General features: G+C 33.0%; 2 protein-coding genes across 2 annotated transcripts in view; both read right to left on the bottom strand.

Annotated features, from left to right (window-relative positions):
* Positions 1-7,043: 7,043 nt before the first annotated feature.
* Positions 7,044-9,258, bottom strand: LOC139900065 (hypothetical protein At1g04090-like). The gene is made up of 2 exons (XM_071882871.1): positions 9,117-9,258; positions 7,044-7,705 (listed from the first exon to the last, which is right to left on the bottom strand). Exons 1-2 carry the CDS (start codon positions 9,256-9,258, stop codon positions 7,044-7,046), a joined length of 804 nt encoding a protein of 267 aa, XP_071738972.1.
* Positions 9,259-23,331: 14,073 nt separating this feature from the next.
* LOC139900064 (uncharacterized) overlaps positions 23,332-25,574 on the bottom strand; it is a gene marked incomplete at its 5' end in the record, with an annotated part of 28,317 nt that continues 26,074 nt past the window's right edge. Inside the window, one exon of the mRNA XM_071882870.1 lies at positions 23,332-23,830. Coding sequence (XP_071738971.1) covers positions 23,332-23,830 — 499 coding nt within the window. The remainder of the gene's footprint in view (positions 23,831-25,574) is intronic.

The raw sequence follows: 25,574 nt of genomic DNA, 5'->3' as shown, positions 1-25,574 counted from the left end.
ATATATATTTATAAAGATAACATACAGTTATATACATTTGTATATACAGTTAAATACGTATTCAGTTTCATATCCCATCAATCATGTATCAATTCTTGTTTCCTGTTTGCTAAATCCAACAAACTGCATTCCATTATCAATATAGAAACAAAAGCAGTTGAACTTCAATATCTACTCTTTATTTCAATCGTCCTTCCTGTCTGATTTTGTTAACAGGTCGACTTCACTTTTCACTACAAAACAATCGTGAACAATTCTCACTACTTCTTCAATCATATCATTCTTATTCAGTTTATAAATTGTTACGTTGAGTGTGAACAATGAGGATCGTGTTCTAACACACCCTTCACTGCATCACCATCTGCACCCGTCACCATCTAGCTCAATCGATCAACCATCTCCTCATCACCTTCCATCACCTTGATGAAATCATCAAACCAAACATTAACCATTATCATCATTACTATTAATAATCTGTTTCTTGCTTCATGAATTTGTTGCAAACCAAGAACCATAACAATCACCACCCATCAATCTTACTGCTTTAACGCCCACCAAAACACCACATATTATCAACACAACCTTATGTGTTTTTCTTCAAATCAATATGCAAAATTTATCTTTGCTATATTTTACGAGATCAACTTAACAACACCCTTATCACCTCGTCTAATCATCGAAACACGTAACATCGAACTAGAACCAATACAATCACACGACCACTTTCGGTTTACTTGTGGTTAGCCGAGAACCAACCCACTATAACCACCTTGAATCACTAACAACAATCAATACCACCACTCATCGTGATCTTCACTTCAATACCACCATCACCACCCCAGCCCGTTGTCACCTTAACCATCACCACACCAAGGACCACCATCTTACTATCCTCACTCTCTCTCTAACCTCTTTCTCCTTCGCCAGTTCGCTGCTATATTAGTTACAGCAACCGTTACTACTGCTGTAGCTGGATAATAACTAGGAGGATACGTAACATTAAATGGCATAGAAGAACGAAGGTGAGCCGTAATGCCTTATGACAATCGAAAAACAACTTAATACTTTGGAAATTTAAAAAGATTTAAGATTCCATATAGTGCACTAAAAGTTAATCAAGTGTGATGAGGTAGGTATCATGGCTGACATCTTTCCCCGCCCGTTTGATATTTTTTTTTTTTTGTTAAAAACATGTGATGCGGTGTATAAATTAATATGTGGATCCAATTCTAGCAACTATGATTATGGAAAAATATCGTGGAGTAAGTAGGGGAGTGGGGTCGGTACATAAAGATTAGTGTTACAATATCGATATAGAAACCGAGATAAATCGTCACCTTGGCCACCATGTTTCCTTGTGGTACCAAACTTATTCTATTTAATTAGGCCAAGGGAAATTAAAAATTTGGAAGGAGATATTGCTAGATTAATGGAGGGTCCCGATTAGTTTCGTATTGTATATCATATGGGTGATTTACCCGAATTGAATTGTTAAGAATTAATTACAGGAAATGATGAAACATGAATGCGAAGATAATATTGAAAACAAATTTTTTTTAGAAATTGAGTAATAGGCTCGGGCTAGTATTGGACTCATGAAAGGGTTTTATCCAGAACATAAATATTTAAGATTGATGGGCTTGATTAAATGGTGTCCTGGGCCATTCTAAATGTTGGGCCAAAACTCAATATTAATCAGTTAACGAAGATGAGTGATGTTCGTTATGAAATGATGATCGTCTATGATTATGATATAAGATAGTCTAGGATGATGATAATGAATATGACTATCGAAGGATTAGGATGATAGTTGTTAGGGAATTGGTTATGATACGGGTGATGATGAATATTAATCAATTAAATTGATAATGATATCGAATCTCGGGTAGAGGAACGGTTGGGTTTTGTTGTTGGGTTAGCGGGACGTCGCGGGTTCAAACCCGGACTTGGGCATTTTTCTAGGGCTACTTCCTTGAGGTAGTTATTTATCTATTATTATTATTATTATTATTATTATTATTATTATTATTATTATTATTATTATTATTATTATTATTATTATTATTATTATTATTATTATTATTGTTGTTGTTGTTGTCATTATTATTATTATCATTATTAGAAAGATTATCATATTTATCAAAATTATTATTATTACTATTATTATTATTATTTTGACATTAATATTATTATTTTCATATTATAAATATTATTATCATAATAACTATTATTATTATTATTGTAAAATAAAACAACTTTTAGTTATTATTATTATCAATATTATTTTATCAAATAATTATTAGTTATATAAAACTATATTTACTACACATAACATAAATATATTAACACATTTATAATAAATATTAATAAATATAATTAATAAGGTTATTAATGAAAAATCCAATTAAAATAACAATTAAATCATTAATAATATATAAATTTGTTTGATTACCATTTTATGTGTTAATATATATAAATGATATAGGTTCGTGAATCCGAGGCCAACCTTACATTTGTCCATTGTCGTTATATGTATTTTTTACTACAAAATACATTAGGTGAGTTCATTTGTTCCCTTTTACTCTTTATATTTTTGAGACTGAGAATACATGCGCTATTTTTACAACTGCTTTATTAAATGCTTTTGAAATGTATTTTGAACTGCGAATACATGAAATGCTTTTATAAATGTTTGACGAGATAGACACAAGCAAAACATTCCTTGAATGAATTATGTGGACGTGATGATTGCCACCATTGAATTATGTGTACGTGATAATTGCCATAATTGATATGAATATTTTTCCCCTGATTATTATTGCTTGGTAACCTAAGAATTAGGGAACATCACTAATTTTGAGAATTAGTGCACGCCTAATTGACGTGAATCCTAAAGGTAGCTACCGGGTTTAACACCCCCACCCAGAATGTTCACTAGACGGAAGGGCTAGTGGTCGTGGTGTTTAGTACTTCGAAGTTTATATGATTATTATACAGACGAGATGTTCTATTTTGGGGATATTATTATGCGCATAATATGTTAAGGTCGGTTACCAAGCCAAGCTATGAAAGTAATGAAAAGTGAATGTTATGTATCGAGAGAATGATTTTATACAGGTTATGTGTATGTTACTTTTGTGCACGAGATATGTGTACGGTTACTAAGATTTATGAAAAATGGTTTCGTACACAAGAAAGGTGTACTGTATTTAAAAGATATCGCATATACATTACAGGTGGGTATAGGATTCGAGCCCATTTGTACCATGCAGCATTTAAATCTTGTGGTCTATCAAAATGATGAATTTTATTGTTTTATGATAAACTTATGAACTCACCAACCTTTTAGTTGACACTTTAAAGCATGTTTATTCTCAGGTATGAAAGAAATATTCCGCTGTGCATTTGCTCATATTACATGGAGTCGTTCATGGCATATAGAGGTCAGTATCATCGCGATGGTACCAGATGTTATTGTATTCGTTCAGGAAGATTTTGGACGGGGTATGACAGGAACCTGGTTTAGAAAAGAGCTTGCACATTTGATCAAGGGTGATGTTGAAGGTACTGATGAGAAGGTAGTCACGGTGACAAGTTCGGATAATTCTGCTAAAGTTGAGGGCAAAGAAGGTTATGATGCTGATTATTCAGACAGTACGAGTTCAGAGTCAGAATCAGAATCAGATACAGATTCACAGGATGGTAGAAAAGATTACGCGTTCATGGCTAACACATCCAGCAATGAAAAGGTATGTAATGATTCAGATTCTTTATGTTTAAAATGCACTGATCTTGAACAGGAAATAGCTAGACTTGAATGTGTGGTCTCTAAGCTTAATGAGATACCTGCTACTTGTGAAACTTGTCCGAAACTTAGACTTGAAATTAAGAACTTGAGTCTAGAAGTTCAGACACATAGGAAGAACTACGATGATGCTCTTTTCTACCTTAATAAGCAGAAAGAGTATGTTGATGTTATTAACTCCTTAGAGAATTAGGTAGGTCATTTAAAATCAACTATTGTAGATGATGAGAAAGTGATACACCTGTATTTGAGCCAGATAGAAGCACTTAAGGCTGAAAAAGATTCATACAAATTAAAATATGAGTCAGGAAAGGCTAGGGTTGATAATTAGCAGAGAATGTCATACGTGACACAAACCTTGAAACATCCCAAAAACCAAGGGATAGGCTACAATCAGGTTGCTCCACCGCTTTTAGGAGAGTTTGTCAATAAACCTGTTGAGAAGAATAGGGATCCGGTTGTAGAATCAAAGTATGGTAAGCCTGAGAAAAATTCTGTAGAGAGTAAAAGTGACTCTGGTGAGGGTAAAAAGCCATTAGATGTTGTTTATGGGACGGAGTCCGACACTGATGTCGACACCGAAAAGGACGGGAAACCCTTTGTAGTTGTAACTAAACCAGATACAATTTTTAAGAATCCAAATAATGAAGCGAATAGGAGTGAAAGTCAAAAGACTCAAAAGAGGAGTGCTAATGATGGCAAGCTGGTGTGTCATCTTGCCAGAAAAAACTATCAGTGTCCTCCTGGGAAGAAATGGAGAAATGAGACTAGTGTTTCTGATAGAGAGCCTGATTTTGAGGTGGCTAATAGCGATGAAGAAGTGGATCAATCGATAAATACTCAGACTGCTGGTGGATCTGGTACAGGTGCGTTAGTTGATGAGACAGGAGATGTTCGTCCTACTGTTGGTATTGATGATGTTTCTAGGGGCTTAAAAAGGAGAATGGTTGAAGATGAGAGTTCTCAGGTTTCAACAAAGCTTAAATTGAAAAAGAGGTTTAGGTTCGTTTATAAAAATACCGGTGGATCGGCTGCTAGTGCTACTTCGGTAACTCCACCTTCACTAGCTCAAGGACAACAACAACCACTACAATAACAAACGCAATCAACTCATCAGTTACCGCCCGTGACTCAGCAAGTATCTCAGGAGACTGTTTCTACTCCTACTCCTGATGCTCCTCCTCATGCTGGGACAGAAGGTGGAGTTGGTTCCTCGACTCTTCGTAATTTGAACGATCTGTATGTTCAAGCTATGGCAGATAATTTGATAATGAAAAAGGAAATGGATGAGCAGTTTGAAAAACTGAAAGAGGAGAATCGTGTTAAGTCTGAGGATGTTGCACGGTTGACTATGCAAGTTGATATGTTGCAGAAGAAAGTAGGTGATCAGTCATTGCTGCTGACTGATGCAAAGAGAGAGGCTGCACAGGCTAGAGAATTGGCAGCTTCAGCTATTGCAAAGGTGACTGCTTGGGAAGAAAAGTTTGATTTGATTGATATTACAAAGGATGAGCTGGAAACAGAATGATGGAAGCTCCTGGTTCTTCACATGCTACTGCACTGTCAGTATTTCCTCTTAAAATTGATTATAGTTTTAGTGATTTCTTTTCTAAACAGGATGAGCTCAAGAATTCTGTTGTTTATGATGAACTAGAAGAGGGAGAGATCCCTCACAACCTCTCTAGAGATGAGCTGGACGAACTGGTGTGTCTAGAGCAAGAGGAAGCTAAAACTGCTGACGCACAGTCCGACGATTCTCCATCTGAGGATGAATCTTTTGGTCCAGAGATTACTGAGGATCTAAGTGATAGAGATGTTGATGGTCTGGTTGAAGATGTTACTCATGAAGATTTTCCTACATATCGAAATGATAAGAATGAAGATTTTCCTGGTTTTGATGAATTGTTTAAGACTAATGATGAGATTTCGAATAGAAGGTGTAAAGAGAATGAGAGAACTGAAGTTTTTCCTGAAGGTTTCTTACCTGTTAAATATAATGATAAATCAGTTGAGAAGTTGGAAGCTGATTAGAGAGATATCTTGAGAATTAGGAAGTATTGTGAGAAACCGAAGCTTGAGCCAAAGTATTTGAAAATGATAAATTTAAGAAAGAGTGCGAAAGGAAGGATTCTTGCCTGGGCTTACATTGAAGAATTCAACATGTTTGCGGTTAAACGAGAGTTTGGTGTTGATTATTTTAAACATGGACACGAATTCAAGTCACTACCGTACTTTGAGCTAATGCAGATTGCCAGGTTAAGGATGTTGTATTGTGGAATGAACGATCTATCTTCTTTACTGGTGAAGAAGATTCGAATTGCGTTTAATTCAAAGAATTGGGAAGGTTTTAGGCCACAGTTTCCTATGATTAGTTACAAAGTTAATCCTCGAACTGGTGAATCTCGAAGAATCGTAAAGTACAAGAGGGCAAAGACTATGAAGAAGGTACCGTTGAGGAAATTGCCGCAAAATTGGAGTCAGAGATTCAGATGGTGGTTTTATGATAATCGTTCAGAAGAAGCTGTGATTGTGCTCGATTAGGTGAATGAGAATGATATTGAGTGCATTCGTGTGTTGGATCCGATTTGGCTGCGAAAATGTACCGAGGCTGACATTTTCACGTTATATTATAATCGTATGCTTTATCGACGTGAGAACAAGGTGCAGGCTGAACAGTATGTGAAAGTAGCTAAGCTATGCTACTTGAACAATATGGTGATTGATCCGTACGAATGAATTGGATGACGACTGAAGACTTTTGTTATAGAACTAGGTCTTAGGGAGAGTTTATTGGTGCATAATCCCAAGTTCTATGATTGTAATATGTTTTATTCGTTTTGTCTTTGATATTTCAGTCGTGTAAGGACTATGTCATTAATACATTGTGTTTGGTTTGATTAGTGTATTGACATAAAATGGTTTGAGTTGTTTGGTTGGCAGCTCAGACCATCGACCGATGGTAGAGACCATCGGTCGAGGGACGAACACCACCGGCCGTAGGTCAGGGACCACCGACCGATGGTCACTGTAATGGTATATAAATAGGGAAGTCGGGTTACATTGTTAGGTTACACACCCTACACCCTCTTGCCGTCGGTTTCCGCTGTTACTATCGTCCTAGACCATACCCCAACCGAATACAATCATTAAGGCGTCGATTATATCAACATATTGTTGGTTAGATTGATCCCAAAGTGAACTACGTATTCGATTCATCTTAGTTTAGTGTTTTCCACCTCTAATCTAGGTATAACGTTTGATCTAAGATCCAAGTACGTCTACAAATCCAATCAACCGATGAAGGTAGATATTCTTCATCGGGATGGAAATAAATAACCGGAGCATATGCCTTTATTAAGGTTCGAATTTGGTCCAAATTCGGCATGAGATCATTTACAATTTTACCCCTGCCTTGCAACTTTCCTAAGCGCTCATTTTCGATCTTAAACCCGCCCACGGAACTATAAACATGTAACCCGTTCATATCAATAACATTTTGGTTTTCAATTGCAATTGTCATTACATGATCATTTGGGCTCGTTTCTTCCGACATGTGATCAGTAAAATCGATACGAACACAACTCACTTGATCAAGTAATGGCTTGATAAATTCTCGAGTGATCACGTACCCAATCGCCTTGTATCCGTATGGTGCGATCGGGAACCAAACATAACATTCGCCGCTTTTTGAGATATTTAACGAGTGACTAGTCCACTTAATAACGTAATCAGTGGGTGATTTAAGAGTTGGTTTGTACGGATTATTTGATACATCTTTTACGACATGAAAATGTGTAAAAAGTGGCATGTTGTTTGATTGTGCATAAGATCCTAAACTTGAAAAACCACGTGGGATTAAAACTGGATCATAAAATGTTATCCCGAGATCACTGGGTCCACCTTCATGAGTTAGACCATATTTTCTTGAATGATGTCACGTGAGTTACTGCTAATCCTCCCAAATCTATTATTCCGCTTCCAAATCCTCCACCTAAAAATTGTAAATGATCAGATATATACTGTATGAATATACGAGTAATCAAAACAAGAGAATAAATACAAGATTAAGTGAGTAATATCATAACCATCATTATCGTTATCTTTGTTAATTAAGATTAAAATTTTAGAACACTACCTACAAAGAAAAATGATTTTATTCCGACGCCCATATTAATAGACGACAAATTATTAACAAAGACTATATTAAACGACAAAATAGCAAGGTTTTTTTTAACTGTTGTTGGATCAACTTTTGACTCAAAACGTTACCGACTACATGTAGCATGAAAAGTGCTGAATCTTTTATATTTTGATTTTATTTTTTCGTTGATTTTTTTTTTTTTTTTTTTTTTTTTTTTTGCTCTAGAGAAAATAAATTCAGTATAGACGACTAATTAACGAAGAAATGGTGTTTCTGGTTAAAAACTAGAGGTAAATTAGGTTGTAATTTAATTTCTTGGTTATGAAACCCGTTGTAATTTATTGCCTTTCTAGCATCTAGTTTGAGTTTTTGTCGTTTTATAAAATTTTGGCTGTTCGAAGAATTGTGTATTTTTATTTTTTGTGTTCAAGACATGTAATCAGTAAATAGTTTATGAATGGAACACATACATAGTTTTTGTAGGTGAAACAGTAGATTACTAGTTTACTACACTTTAAAGAGTGAAAGATATCTTCAGCAAAAAATAAAAAATAATTATACGTCAAAGAGTTTGACTATAAATAAAGTTATACGGACTCTTTCCTAACATGTAAAATTAATGTACAACTAAATAATCCGCACTACAACAATTTTTTCACATTTTCATACATGTTAAAGACAACTTCAATAATTACATTTTTAAAAATATAAATAAAAGTATTTATCAAAAACGCATAGTTACCTGTGGACTAAATATAGATAAATAAAGATCATGAACGTGAAGTTACAACCAATTTATAAATAATGTCGATATTAACTAATTAATCACCGTCCACATGTTCTTTCTTTGTAATTGTATATTCCCATTCTATATTACTTTGATCGAGTATATCATTTTGTATATGCAGTCTTTTTGTAAATGTAACATTTCTCATAAAGTTAATAAACTTACATCCATAAAAGTTAAAAATTTAAGTAAACAATATAGTTTAAAACGTAAAACTTTAACATGTAAATACAATAAAAAAAAACTCCGATCATCGGGACAGCTTACTCATTGCTCTACCAATCCGCCAAAAAAGAAAGTGACGTAATCGTTGAACATAACATGTTATGAATCAATAAATTAATTTAGTGTGAAATAATTATATAAAGGGGCAAGAGTGATACCTTGATCACGTGTCCATTTTGATAAAGAAGAAGGAAGTTGAAACATGGTATGAATATGATCTTGTGAATTAAACATTGTTGCCACATTGAAGGAGAAGATAAAAGAGAATAAGATCAGAGTGACAACCGGAGAAGAATTCATCTTTTGAAATGATATCAGAATGGGATTAATTAGTGAACTAATGACCAACTGTGATTTTATAGTTAGTCATACGTGTGTGTGTATATATATATATACACTTTTTTTCATTAGATTAGAAGATAAAAGATCCAAATTCCTTATATATATGTTACAAAAATCTTGTGTTAAAGGAATTGATACTATTTTAATTTTGCCTTGTGTATTATCTTAACTAAATATTTGGTCGTTATACTTTTTCAAAATTAAAATTGTAATAAACAAATGTAAATGTATAAAGAAATAGATACTATACAAAGGATGATGCATAAAGTGCACATGATTGGTGTGCAAGTATTGTGGCTACTGAAATGTTTAAGACTCCATATGATCCATGCGAATCCAAAAAAGTCAACGACCACAAAATAAGAAAAATTTTAATCCAAAAAAAAGTAAACGATCGTGGGTTCTTTGGTTTGGCTGTCATGGTTTGACAATTGGCGCGAAAAGATTGGAGTTAAAGTCAGGTTGTACACGATCGTGGGTTCTTTGGTTTGGCACATATGAAGGTATTGAAATAGCATCATCTTTCTCCGACCGATGAAGAAGAACACGTTGTTTGATTCTATTGTTTTTACGTCTTTCGTTTGGTTTAGTAGTAGAGGCAAAATTGATGTAAACTGGAACTCATGGCTTACATTGCCATTGTAATTTTCGGCCTATCCTAGCTACTTGCTAGGAGGGTTTGTTTTTAATAAATTTGAGTTGTTCTAAAAAAAAAAAAAAAAAAAAAAAAAAAAAAAAAAACACGATCAAATCTAACTTGTTATTAAGTTATACAATATTAGAAAAACATAATAATATAATAATAATAATAATAATAATAATAATAATAATAATAATAATAATAATAATAATAATAATAATAATAGTAATAACTTATAAAAATAATAATTAATAAGAATAATAAAAATAATAATATTAGTTGTTACTAAACTTGCAAAATGTATTATTTTCATGCAACAAAGAATAAATAAAAACATGAGACAGGGTGTTCAATATTTGGTTTAAAACCGTTTAAACTGAATACCGAATCACAACCAAATAAAAAAAACAAACCAAATTTGTTACATGGCTTTCAGATAGAGCAAAACCGAAATCGAAATCGAATTTGGTTTTTGGTTCGATTTTTAATTTTGAATATTCTGTATTTGGTTAACCGAAAAATGCTTTGAATCATTAATTTCATATTTTTTTCTAGTTTCTTTCACTTTGCATTTTAAAACCGTAACCCTTTCAAGTTGTATTTTCTGTCCAAGACAATATGTGTGTGTATGGTGAATCAATAAAATTCATGTACAACATTTTTTTTAATTGCAATAAAGATGGTTTCACTTTTCTCTTTTATTGATTTTGTTTATATTTTTAGTATATTATGTATTGTATAATGATATTTGATTATAGTATTCAATAAGTTTATTATGTTTTTTAAATTTGTATATCAGTTCAGTTACGTATATCAGTTCAGTTACGTATATCAGTTTGGAATGATACTTTACAAAGTTAATGCTTAATGTTCATCTCGAGTAAACAAAAGTAAAAAAAAATTGATGTGGAAGTCGAAAGTGATTTTAACCGAAACCGAAACCGTACTGAATTCAAATTCGATTTTAGGTTCGGTTTTGATATTTGAATTCGATTTCGGTTCGTTTTTCGATTTTGATTTTTACAGTGTCAAAATCGAGGAAACCGAACCGAATAAAAAAAAAACCGAAAATTGAGACAATGAACACCTGTACTTTGAAACACTTACCAACATATATCAAAACTACATAACGATATCCGTTATAGTTGTTGCTAGAAAAATCATATAGTGTGATTTAATATCACTATTTTTAAGATGGTTTTTTTTTTTTTTTTTTAACGGCAAGCTTTAAGATGATTCCTTTGTTACTTATTATATTGTTGTTTTGTTTTTCGTCGCATATCTTATTTTATTCGTTTAATGGATGAATATATTATATATCAACTAGCAAATAGCTATAAAATAAATTACAAAGGAGTGGATAGCCAAAAATACGAATTACAACCATATCTATTTCTAGACGTAAACTAAGAGAAAGAATAATGTCTAACAAAATCAAACGATTGACAACCTCTCAAATTAATAGTACCAAAAATGTAGTTGTTGCGAAATCATCAAATGTACCTGATATCGTCTAAAAAGTCAGTTGCATTTGTCGTGGGACGTGGTTAACAGGGCGATTCCCAGTAGGTGGTCGAACGCGATGTCAACAGCCACCTACCCGATCATTTTCTTTGTACAAATCATTACAATCATACCGCCCCCTCAAAAGAAAACTCACACGATAAATCCATACGGGCATCGCGTGTGGTAAAACCTCCTCGGATGAGGCCCGAATGCAAGACGTCCGCAACCTCCGAGGTCCATGAAATGGGCGGGGTAACATCCTGAAATCTTGCAGCGAGAGAGAGTCGAACTCATGAAAGTGTACGTTGTTAATGGAGAGAACTGTATAGGTGTTTCAGTTTTCCAACTTCATCATCTATCATCTATAACGTTTAAAAGATTTCACAAAGCGACAAAACATTAAGAGGGATGCGATGTATTTACTAACATTTCTTGACCATTGATGTTGTAGCGTGAGGGTACGAAATAGTATTAATTTTACTACGAAATACTACAAAATATTACACAAGTTTTAATTATTTTACGGATGGATATACCTAAACCTTGCTACAACACTTATAGGCAGTGTACCTAATCGTAGAGTAGTGTAGTTTTTAGTAAGTCCGGTTCGTTCCACAGGGAGCTCGTGAAGTTTAACGCTATATTTTTATAAAACTATATTTTTACAAAAATATATAAATATAAGTAGTATTATTATTATTATAAAAGGGGGTTTTTACCGTTTAGTGACCGGTTTGTCGATTCTATATTTTAAGCGCAAAGATAAATGACGATAATTAAAGTGCGTAAAATAATGACAATAAATAAAATGACAGTAAATAAAATTGCGAGTAATAAAATGACAGTAAATAAAGATACGATGAGAAATACAATAAAAGAATTATGCTTATTTAAACTTCCGTAATCATGATGTTTGACGTGTTGATTTTAATTTATTACCATGGGTTAATTGTCTTTTGTCCTGGTTTATTTGATACGTCTATCTGGTTTTTGTCCATAATAGTCCATCGGTCATAAATATAAAGTGCTAGTATCCTCGTCAAATTACCCTTATACCCGAAGTCAAATATTCCAACTGATTGGGGATTTAAACTGTAACAAGATTTTAATACTTTGTTTAATAATTACACCAGGTTGTCGACTGAGTGTAACCCAAGGTTTTAATATTTTGTTATCAATTATACCAAGTGTCCTTTGTACATAATTTCACCCCTGTTTTAATTATTCTAGTGGCTATTAATCCATTCCCGTGTCCGGTTAAATGAACGATTATTCGTACATATAAATACCCCGCCCATCGTGTCCGATTGAGTGTATATGGTAATTTATAGGGACGCCCAATTGTAAATCTTTATATTAACATTAACAAACTATCATTTAGTTAAACAAATATAAAGCCCATTAATAGCCCATAGTCTAATTTCCACAAGTGTCGTTCTTTTGTCCAAACCCCAATTATGGTACAAAGCCCAATTACCCAATTTTAGTAATTAGCCCAACATCATGATTACTTCGGATTAAATAAGCATAATAATAACTTAGCTACGAGACATTAATGTAAAAAGGTTGAACATAACTTACAATGATTAAAAATAGCGTAGCGTTACACGGACAGAATTTCGACTTACACACTCAAACGATCTCTATCATAAATCTTATTATTATCATAATTTAAAATTAAAATTAAGATTATTGTTATATCTGATTACATTAACATTATGATAGAGAATTATAGATATAAATTATAGATATTGATATTGATAGATAGAAAAATAAGAAAAAGATAGAAAAAATGATCGAAAAAAAAAGTTCTCTCAAATTGATCGTAATACGTCGCCTTTTATAGGCAAAATGTTAAATTGAATTTTCGCTTACGACCCCTGAACTATGCTCAATTAACAACTTTTTATTATTTAATATTATTCTTATTATGAATTATTTAAATATTATATTTTATTCTTGTGCATAGTTGACTCGTAATTTTTACACCGTTGCGTCGAGCGTTGAGAGTTGACTCATGTCCCTTTTCCGGATTTTCGAACGTCCTTTCGTACAATTTTATATCGTGTACTTTGCGTTTTGTAACTTGTACTTTTGTCATTTTTAGACGTTCCTCATCAATAATTTGAACCTTTTTAATTGTATCTTGTACATTTGAGCATTTTGGACCTTTTTGTCTTCAAATCTTCGTTTTCGCCTTTTGTCTTCGCACTTATTAAATATAAACGAATATTACTTGAAAATGGAACAATTGCAACTAAAATCTTATCTTTCTTGGGGGATTTTGCTATGAAATATATGTTCCTTTTTAGCCTTATCAATATCCCCACACTTGAGCGTTGCTTGTCCTCAAGCAATACAGTCTTGAAATAATATAATACATCACACGAATCACTTCTTTATTCTTCACACTTTGTACATCAGTGATTTTGATAGAACGGTATAAACAATGATAGTAACGATATGGTTAAAGGTGGGTGTGTCATCCACAGTTGCCTTGGGTTTAGGACAACGACACTTGCAATCAAATAGCCGATTTACTTTCGGTTTCCAAAGCAAAGTGCACATTTGAAAGGCGGTTTACAGTCCCACATGACTATGAAAATGTAGATCCTTAAGGAAATTGGATCTTTATGAAAACATTTGATCTTTTGAAAATTCAAGCTAGATTTTACTCTAGACAAGTTTTCTGATTTGATCCATCATCGGTGTTGCAAAATATATTTGTGGATCAATATTTTGGCTAAAAACTTTTAGGTTCGTGTAATCCACTGCTATCCCGGTATCGGAAAGCACACATCCAGTTTACTTGTTCCGTATATTACCTTTCGGTAAACTACCGTCCGGTTGTAAAGGAAAGCGATGAACAAGAAACTGTTAAGGCAATGTCCCGTGACATGCAGATGATTATGGTCTTATTAACGTGTCGGATGCTAGAACTATCCTTGGTAGGAGCGATAGTAAAGATCATCCTATAATTTTTCGGTCTGGCACAAGGTCCTGTCTCCGACCATGCTATGCAACCACCGTTCTTACGGTTGACACCCGATTTGGTTCAGGTGACCTAATGAATTCCAGGTGAATTTCTTAGGAGTTTACATTCAATGGTAATGAACGCATTGAAAATGGTTTTTCAGAAAACAAATCGGTTTGTATTTTTGATCAAAATATTTTCTCGTTCATGCTCGAGTTTAGATATCATCGAATTCCATGAGTTTGAATTCTCAATCTTTAAGGTCAATCTCTAGGATTGAGTATTATCAGTCTTAAAAGCTGATTTTTAATCTTTAAGGAGATTATCCTTTTCTGGGGATCTGATTCATTAGTCTTATCAAGCTAATTTGCACGGTGCCTCCCCATTGTACGAGATAAATCCTTCTCATGGTTAGGATAAATCTGACCACTTGGCGACCCTGTTTGATGCTGAGGTCCGTGGATTTCCTGCTGATTTTAGAGATGACTTTTCTAGATTTTTCGTCAACCTACAGCTGGTCTGGACGACAACTTCATGACCTAAATCAAGAAGCGCGTGTCTTTTTCGGAAGACTTTACTTCCTTTTAATGATGGAATTGATTCATCGTGTAGATCCATCTTTCTTTCAAATGTATTACAGTAAACCGGGTAAAACTGATTAGTATCGTCCAAAGCAAAAGTACCTGCAATAATCTTGTACAAAAATATGTGATATATGTTTTAAATTGAATAACTTGGTACATTCTTCCCACACTTAGTTTCTTTCTTTGCCTTTTTATTTTCTTCTATTTCATTTTAAATGAATTCAAGCGTTTTAGGGTGTTTCTCAATTTATGTCCTTTTCGAGGTAACGATAATTTCGGTATTATCACCTAGTTTTCACCGTTCATAAATATGTATAATCATGATTTTGACTTCATTTAATTGAAAATTTTTCAAATTTTCACAAAATTTGGCAAATAAACCAACCTGAGAGAATTTATAATCCTTCCCCACACTTAAGATCATGCAATGCCCTCATTTGCATGAAATCAGACTATAATTTAAATTCATGAGGGTGATTAGCGTAGAAAAGTGATTAAAAATACCGAGTTTGTAATTACAAAGCTCGTCGAATGATAGATGGCGCCTCATCGTTCATTCCTTCATTTGTTATATCATATTTGTTGTTTTGCGTCTTGTCGTCAAAATTAGTACCTTTTGCTGAACTTTAATGACAGTCTTTGAAAGTGCGTTGTTTTACCCTGTTTTGTACATAAGATAAAATACAAACATATATATATATATATATATTTTTTTGAAGTTTAGTTTATAACCCCACTTTTCAAAAATTTATAAAGTATAATATTTTTGGCATACTTTAAATCAATAAAATTAAAAATAATAATAACAAAATTTGTCGCCCCGCCCTCGGGTAAAGTAATTTCGGCTTAATGACCTAGTCTTCAACTCACGACGAATTTTAGAAATCATTTTTTCAACTTAATGAATTAAAGTAAATTTTGTTTTTAAAAACTTAAATTAAAATGCATATTAATTTCATAAAAAAAAACCTACAAAACAAAAATTCAGAATGGAGGGAGAAAACTAGTTCTTTAGTGTCTGCTAGCGGAAAAGACCAATCGGGTTCCATTCTCGGAACTACACAAGAACAGAACAACTAGCTCTAGATAGCTTCTTCTTTTTAGAACATTTGAATCTCCCCACACTTAGGTAGCCGTGGTGTCAAAATTGTGATTAACTTCATCGTTAATTTCTCTTGGTCCATAATCAACTTGCATATCCGTGACTTTTTCTTTAAGCCATTGGTCGGATTCCTGTGTAATATCCACAATTTCAACTAGTTTCTCCTTTTCTTTAGGTGATAGATTGGATACTAACCGGTTACATAACTTAAAGTTCCCCTTGGTTCTAGCATCGCGAATCCGTTTAATAAGTTTCTTCATTGAACTATTAATAACGGGATCATTTAATTTCGTATCAACAACGGGGTTCTTTGTTATCATGTCATCATTAGGTGTTACTTCATTTTCCCCACACTTAGGCGTTTCATTATTGCTAAGTATTACCGTTGGAGTTGGTAAAACCACATGGTTCTTACCAATTGTTTTTACTGGTTCAACGGTTTTGGCTGGTGGAGATTTAGACTTTCGAATCATAAAGGTGATCGATTTGTCACCATTACTAAGTGTCATTCTACCATTTCCTACATCAAATAACGCCTTGGTGGACGCTAAGAATGGTCGACCTAAAATTAGAGGAACGTTTGGGTCCTCTTCTATGTCAATGACAATAAATTCGACTAGAAAGGTTAAATTACCTACTTGAACGGGTAGGTTGTCAGCAATTCCAACTGGGTGCTTAATGGTTTGATCAAAGAGTCGAACACTCATATCCGTTGGACTTAACTTACCTACTCCTAATCTCTTATATAATGAAAGAGGCATAACACTTACACTTGCACCTAAATCTGCTAGTGCATCATACATGACACAATCACTAAGTAGACAAGGAACAATAAATTCACCCGGATCACCTATCCTAAGAGGAGGTTTTGGTGGAACTGTCTTCACCGGGTTTACTTCTACGGCTTTTGTTTCTTGTACTTTCTTATTCTTTTTCTTCTTCTTCTTTCCAGAGGTATCACAATCTTTATTACCTATCACTTGCTCATACTCAACTCCTTTTCTTGGAAACGGGATGGGTGGTTTGTATGGTGCCACCACTGGCTTTACATACTCGGGTGGTGGTGGTGTAACTTCTTCATTGTTACTCTCATCTAAAACCTTCCCATCTTCTGGTGCTGGTTTTTCAGAATTCGTTGAAACCATATTAACATTCTCTTTCCGAGGATTTACTTCAGTATTACTCGGTAGCTTTCCTTGTTCCCTCTCACTCATCATGCTAGCAAGAGTACCTACGTGTTTTTCAAGATTCAAAATGGAAGCTTGTTGAGTTCTTAATGACTGATTAAACCTCTCATTTGTTTGGGTTTGAGTTTCAATAAATTGTGTTTGAGATTCAACTAGCTTGAATACCACGTCTTCCATATTTGACTTTTTCTCTTCGGTTTGTTGTTGTGGTTTATATAAGCCAGGTCTTTGTTGATTGAAAGTGTTGTTTTGAGTTGGTTGGTTATTCGGACCATGTTGGTTATACCAGTTATTTTCGGGTCCTTTTGGATTGTAAAGAATGTTTTGATTTCGATTGAAGTTTAGCTTTGGCGGTTGATAATTATTTTGATAATTATTTCCCGGCCTTTGGTTCATATAGAAAACATTCTCTCGTTGTTCCATGGTTGGTTCAATGTGACAATCTTTCAATAAGTGTGGTCCACCGCATTGCTCACAACTGATTCGTATTGCGTGAATATCTTTATTCATCTTTTCCATTCGTCTTTCGAAAGCATCTATTTTTGCGGAAACGGAATCAAAGTCATGGCTAGAATAGGCTCTAGCCACTTTAGATGATCGAAAGATATCTTTTTCTTGATGCCACTCATGTGAGTGGGAGGCTGTGCTATCAATGATCTTGTAAGCTTCAGTTGCGGTTTTCTTCATAATGGAACCACCAGCTGTTATGTCGATGTCTTTTCTTGTAGCAACGTTGACACCTTGGTAGAATATTTGTACTATTTGATAAGTGTCTAAACCGTGTTGAGGACATCCTCTCAACATCCTTCCGAATCTTGTCCACGCCTCATATAATGTTTCATTTGGCTTTTGCGCGAACGTAACAATTTCTCCTTGAAGTCTCACGGCTTTGGATGCCGGAAAGAATCGTTTAAGAAATTTTTCAACTAAAACATCCCATGTGTCAATCGCCCCTTCAGGTAACGATTCTAACCAATCTTTGGCTTCTCCCTTTAAAGTCCAGGGAAACAACATGAGATAGATCTGCTCATCTTCCACTTCTCGGATTTTGAATAGTGTACAAATTCTTTTAAACGTACGAAGGTGTTCGTTAGGATCTTCCTTCGGCGCACCACTATATTGGCACTGATTAGTTACCATGTGTAGGATTTGTCCTTTGATTTCATAATCTGGCGCATTAATGTCTGGCTTAATAATGGCGTGACCTTGGCCCGTGCGTGTGGCTCTCATTCGGTCTTCCATACTTAGAGGTTCCAGATTTTTCATAATTGAATTTGTTGAATACGAATCACTAGAAGATTCTGATTTAATGGTTTGTGGTTCAGGAGGAATGATTAGTGGTTCAGGATCTCTGAATTGTCCTTGAATATCCTCCGGGTTCTTAGTTGTGAAGTCGGGTTCAAAAGATGGATTGTCGAAAATTTGAGTTGGAGTTCTTGGTCGACTAGATGACGATTCTAAAGAAAAATCAACGGCGGCAATATTGGCTAGATGTCTTGATCTGGTTACAGGCGGTGAACGTATGAAAGGTGCTGAACGTTTTGCTCGGTGCATTCACAGAATATCCTATTAGTTATAAAAATAAGAAAAACTTATATAAGTTGTCCAATTAATAGACTTTTCTGATTTTGCCCACGTTTCGAATAGCCAAAAGATGCAGCAGGAAGCCAGGACCCTTTAAATCGGAAGCCCACAACTTGCCACTAACAAATCCAACTATTACTACGAACCAGAAAAATGTCAACGTCTATTAACTTAACCGCTTAAATAATTTTTCTTTCCGTTTGAAGAATTAGATAAGAAGTAAAGAAAATTCTATATCCTATAACTAGAGCGTCGAGAAATAAGAAAGAAAAAGATTGCGCGTCGAAAAGTGTCGAAAAATAAAAAGGTCGAAAAATAAGCGTCGAAAAATAAAAATAAGAAGGTAGCACGAAAAATGGCGTCGCAAAATTCTAAAGCACCTAAATCTTAGTCTAAGGAATAAGCACTTAAGGGATTTTACGGCAAAGCCTAAAAATCTAGAAATAAAAAAAATAACTACGCCAAAAATAAACTTAATACTAAAAGTTGCGACTATAATCTAAAAATCTAAAGGTAATAAAACTTAAAAAAAATATATATATATATTATTATTTATTATTTTTTTTAAAATTTTTTTTTTTTTTTAAAAAAACGATTTTTTTTTTACAATTTTTTTTTTTTAAAAACGAATTTTTTTTTCTTAAAAAAAACGTTTTTTTTTACAATTTTTTTTTTTATAAAAAAAGAATTTTTTTTTCTTTAAAAAAAACGTTTTTTTTTACACAAATTTTTTTTTAACTCATTTACTATTCATGAATAGTAAATGAAAAGAAATTAATTAATTTACTATTCACATGAAAGCGACATTATAGAAATTATTAATTATAAGTTACATAATATACCCCTGAAGTATTTAATAAATACGACTTTTTTAAAATTTACGTATCGAATTTTGATTCTAAAATATTATTATATTATTATATTCTATCTAAAATATTATTATATTATTATATTCTATTTCAATATTATTATATTATTATATTTTATTTCAATATTATTATATTTAAAAATATAGCGTTTTAGCGCTCCCCGGCAGCGGCGCCAAAAACTTGATGTTGTAGCGTGAGGGTACGAAATAGTATTAATTTTACTACGAAATACTACAAAATATTACACAAGTTTTAATTATTTTAAGGATGGATATACCTAAACCTTGCTACAACACTTATAGGCAGTGTACCTAATCGTAGAGTAGTGTAATTTTTAGTAAGTCCGGTTCGTTCCACAGGGAGCTCGTGAAGTTTAACGCTATATTTTTATAAAACTATATTTTTACAAAAATATATAAATATAAGTATTATTATTATTATTATTATTATAAAATGGGGTTTTTACCGTTTAGTGACCGGTTTGTCGATTCTATATTTTAAGCGCAAAGATAAATGACGATAATTAAAGTGCGTAAAATAATGACAATAAATAAAATGACAGTAAATAAAATTGCGAGTAATAAAATGACAGTAAATAAAGATACGATGAGAAATACAATAAAAGAATTATGCTTATTTAAACTTCCGTAATCATGATGTTTGACGTGTTGATTTTAATTTATTACCATGGGTTAATTGTCCTTTGTCCTGGTTTATTTGATACGTCTATCTGGTTTTTGTCCATAATAGTCCATCGGTCATAAATATAAAGTGCGAGTATCCTCGTCAAATTACCCTTATACCCGAAGTCAAATATTCCAACTGATTGGGGATTTAAACTGTAACAAGATTTTAATACTTTGTTTAATAATTACACCAGGTTGTCGACTGAGTGTAACCCAAGGTTTTAATATTTTGTTATCAATTATACCAAGTGTCCTTTGTACATAATTTCACCCCTGTTTTAATTAGTTTATGAATATGAATATTAATTCATCCACTTGATCAGAATGAATAATCAATTACCCAACCCAATTGATTAATTAAATGATTATAACAGATTCCATATGAACGTCACTAAATAGGACAACCATAATCATTATTAATTATTAGGTTAATTAATTTGAAGATAGGTTCGACAGACTCCAATGAGTTGTCACTCAATTAGACAATACCCCCCATCTATTAATAGTCAATAGTCCAATTTCCACAAGTGTCGTTCTTTTGTCCAAACCCCAATTATGGTACAAAGCCCAATTACCCAATTTTAGTAATTAGCCCAACATCATGATTACTTCGGATTAAATAAGCATAATAATAACTTAGCTACGAGACATTAATGTAAAAAGGTTGAACATAACTTACAATGATTAAAAATAGCGTAGCGTTACACGGACAGAATTTCGACTTACACACTCAAACGATCTCTATCATAAATCTTATTATTATCATAATTTAAAATTAAAATTAAGATTATTGTTATATCTGATTACATTAACATTTTGATAGAGAATTATAGATATAAATTATAGATATTGATATTGATAGATAGAAAAATAAGAAAAAGATAGAAAAAATGATCGAAAAAAAAAGTTCTCTCAAATTGATCGTAATACGTCGCCTTTTATAGGCAAAATGTTAAATTGAATTTTCGCTTACGACCCCTGAACTATGCTCAATTAACAACTTTTTATTATTTAATATTATTCTTATTATGAATTATTTAAATATTATATTTTATTCTTGTGCATAGTTGACTCGTAATTTTTACACCGTTGCGTCGAGCGTTGAGAGTTGACTCATGTCCCGTTTCCGGATTTTCGAACGTCCTTTCGTACAATTTTATATCGTGTACTTTACGTTTTGTAACTTGTACTTTTGTCATTTTTAGACGTTCCTCATCAATAATTTGAACCTTTTTAATTGTATCTTGTACATTTGAGCATTTTGGACCTTTTTGTCTTCAAATCTTCGTTTTCGCCTTTTGTCTTCGCACTTATTAAATATAAACGAATATTACTTGAAAATGGAACAATTGCAACTAAAATCTTATCTTTCTTGGGGGATTTTGCTATGAAATATATGTTCCTTTTTAGCCTTATCAACCATGACAAAAGCAGTCATGAGGATGCGGATGAGGATACTGTACATACATTGCATCCCTCAAGGAGTTTTTATTTGCTATGTGAAAACTCTTAAACGGTATATACGATAGAGTTGGACACATAGGACACCTATACATCTTCTCACATTAACAACACTCACTTTAACGATGACGTGATTGGGAACTAGATTTTTCATTTCATCCTTAAGCTCATTCAGTTTCTATTTCCCGTTCCCTATCCCCATTTTAATTTGATATTAGTTTTAATTTGATACTGAATATGTTTCGCGGCGTGAATCGAGGAATTGTTGGTATGTATTTATTAGGTTCAATTTTACATCTAATGGTCCTTACATTACCTTAATTTATCTATAGTCCCTTTTTATGTTCCAAATTTTGATACAAAAAAAATAGTTGCCCATATGGGAAGATGACTCAAGTTCGGTCTGATAACAACACCAATGATGCTCCTGAGGTGCGAGTTCTGTTGATCTTGACAATCTGGACTTGGATACACCTCCAGATTTCAATCTTTTTTTAAGCTTGCTATCCTTTAGTGATTTTAAAAAGTAAAATCACGGGCTTTCTCTACTCTTGCAGTATTTAACTCCGGGGAGAAATGACTTCCCTATATTCTAGGATAGAGTAAAGATTGTCTTCATTCCACTTTCGCATACCCCACACATGTCGAATGGGTTTTTGTTATTGTTGTTGTACCTTGATAACACAGACACGCAACTTTTAGCTGATGGAAAAACACTATATTTTGCATAATTATTCGCAGAAAAGGTATAACCTTTTTATAATCGGCTTATGTAAATCGGCCCGTTGACTTTAAGCAAAATTTGGACTATACTTTTATGTGAAATCATCCATTTTGTGCGAAATTATCTATTTTTATAAGAACTTTTGTTCATTTTTGTACTAACTATTTATTCACATTAATCAACTTTCTTCTTGTTAATGTATGTGCAGGAGTTGCCATTACTTCACAAGACAGTACTTTTGGCTGGTTAGAGCGGCTATAGTAAGTAAATGATCTGAACTATTGACGTTAATAAGTCATGAGACTTCGGTTTTTGCAGTTTACGCCCTCTAAATATCTATATTTTCTGTTTATTTCTGTTTCGTAACTTGCATCTGCTAAGGTTTGGTGGTGTTTACACACATTTTTTAATGGCTATTTACTAGTTAACTTGATGTGACAGGTAGTTTGTAGTTGTGACTATTTGTGTTGCGTTTAGCTAAATATGTAACGGGTCAAATGGGTCAAACGAGTTGCAAGTTGTCAACGGACTTTCAACCCAAACCGAGTTAATTTGTTAATTGGAAGAAAACAGAAGTCCAAAAACCATCAAGCTTCATATAAATCTAACTAAATAAACAGCTTTAGTAAGTAAAGAGAAACAATATATATATATATATATATATATATATATATATATATATATATATATATATATACGAGTAATTTGGGCGGGTCAACCGTCTTCTCTAATGCAATTTCCAGGCAAAAGATATCTGAACTTATCAGCATTTTCCAACAGGTATGCAGGCAGATGAACGCCTGAATACGAATGTGGAATCGGGTCCATCTTCCCAATAAGCTCTCGAAAAGTGTACTCTTCAGGAAGCATATCGTACAAGTTCGCACCATTACAAATCACTGTCTGAATCCTTTTCGGGTCAAGATAATGAGAAAATCTAACTCTATCTGTATGACTATAAGCTTTCATCTTAAACACAAAATCACTAATCGTCCTGAAACAAAAACTACAATGCCAACTCGAATCCGCCAACAAATAATCACTCTGTCGATAATGAACGTATCTTGTTTTACCCTTTTTGTACCGATGAATCGAAGCTCTCCAGCTTTTATGATCAAGATTAAACTCAAACGAGTACAAATAGTTCTTCAAATTCAAATGAAGAACTGGTGGTGGCCCGTCACACCATCTTAATAAATCGATCGTATGAGCACTATGTTGGAAAATCGTGTGTACTTTTAAATCAGATTAACGCAGCGGATAGTTAAAATAATAATCAATTATTATTTTATAAACCATTTACAAAATTAAATATTCATATATTTAAATTTAATAAAACATGCACATGATTAACGATCCCAAAGATCCAGTTACACCACTAATAATTGTCAAAATATGTAATTCAAAAAGAGAAGTTAACGATATATCTTTCTTGGAGAAATTGATGAGACGGAGAGAAACTTACGATCAAAAGTATGACCGTCTCTTAGGATAGTCCACACTACACTTCAAACAACGTCAATGGATGCTAGTCCAAACCCAAGTAATAATTAATCAATCTTTGATTAATATTATGAATCCAAAATGATACTCCGTATGAAACAATATTATTTTTTCTTACTACCTCTCTTTTCAATTCTCTCGTCCATATATATAATATGAAGTAAAGTAAAGAGTATCAATCAATTTGGATCACGGATATATTTTTCTTTTTGAAAGTCGTATTTATGATTTACGCGTTTTAACTTCTTTTGTAATTTTCTTTTTCAAAGTCGTATTTCTCAAATACTTTAGGGATATATTATGTAACTTATAATTAATAATTTCTATCATGTCGCTTTCATGTGAATAGTAAATTAATTAATTTTGTTTCATTTACTATTCACATGAATAGTAAATGAATTAATTTCGATTTATTATTTTGTTACTTGAGTAATATATATATTTTATTTGACTTCTCGGTGTATATGTGTGTGACCCCGAAGGCTCAAATGAAGTTGGTCATATAGTTATATGTTGTACCTTGCACATTAATCCTACAGACTCCCACTTGTGCATGGCACAACACTAAGTAACTATACAAACAATGGTAAGCGTCTAGCAACAAGTCATTGTCCCCAAATTCATGTGAGGGTATTTTCTCGAAACTGTTTATGGTAAGTTTTAAATGTCATTCGTCCTTTTGTTTCAGATACTTTAGTTAAACTTGTGATATGGATCATCGGTCATTCTCATTTGTTTAACAATTTTGTTTCTCGATCTTAGAACTGAATTAGATCACCAAATTAATTAAGTTTCATCTTAATTTCATCTGGGTGCGGCCACACAAATATATTATTCATTCATCGAGGAGCTCAAAAAGTATCTAACTCCAAACATTTTAGAGGAACAAATCCTATATTGCATACACGTGTCTATCATGAGCTTTACATTATACTCAATAATGACCTTTATAACAGCCTTATTCAGGACAGCGTTTAACCATATCAAAGTACAATGCTACACTCATCAAGACGGGCGTGCATATCAAGTCTAAGGACACAAAGACATAATTACTAAAAGATTCACTACTGACTACGATCCATGTAGTGACATCTCATGGTTAGGTCATTCCAATATTCATCATCGATGAATACATATGAATTTTGGTCTCAACAAGTTAACTATTCATCATCAATGAATATAGTCAAAATTTCACATTAATCTTAATTCATGTTATTCCCATAACATGACCGATTATGGAGATTTTGAATAATCAACAATTATTCATGGATTAAACATGCTAATATAGAACACAGTGATATAAATGAAAACGATCATACCAACTATATATCAATTCATTAATATAAAACTGCTTAATGTTCCAAAAATATCCAAATACTAAATTACAAATGAAAAAGATCAGCGGCATAACGAAGTCCAGTATTACTAGAATGATCATCATGCTTGTTGTGCAT

Source organism: Rutidosis leptorrhynchoides, chromosome 3, assembly GCF_046630445.1.
Source record: "Rutidosis leptorrhynchoides isolate AG116_Rl617_1_P2 chromosome 3, CSIRO_AGI_Rlap_v1, whole genome shotgun sequence".
Classification (NCBI taxonomy): Eukaryota; Viridiplantae; Streptophyta; class Magnoliopsida; order Asterales; family Asteraceae; genus Rutidosis; species Rutidosis leptorrhynchoides.
The sequence above is the reverse complement of the archived record's forward strand: the minus strand, read 5'-3'. Positions and strand labels throughout refer to the sequence as shown.

Coding starts and splice junctions, on each gene's coding strand:
- LOC139900065 (XM_071882871.1), bottom strand. CDS start 9,258: ATGAATTCTTCTCCGGTTGTCACTCTGATCTTATTCTCTTTTATCTTC. Junction 7,706..9,116: donor AAAATGGACACGTGATCAAG/GTATCACTCTTG, acceptor TAACTCATGAAG/GTGGACCCAGTGATCTCGGG.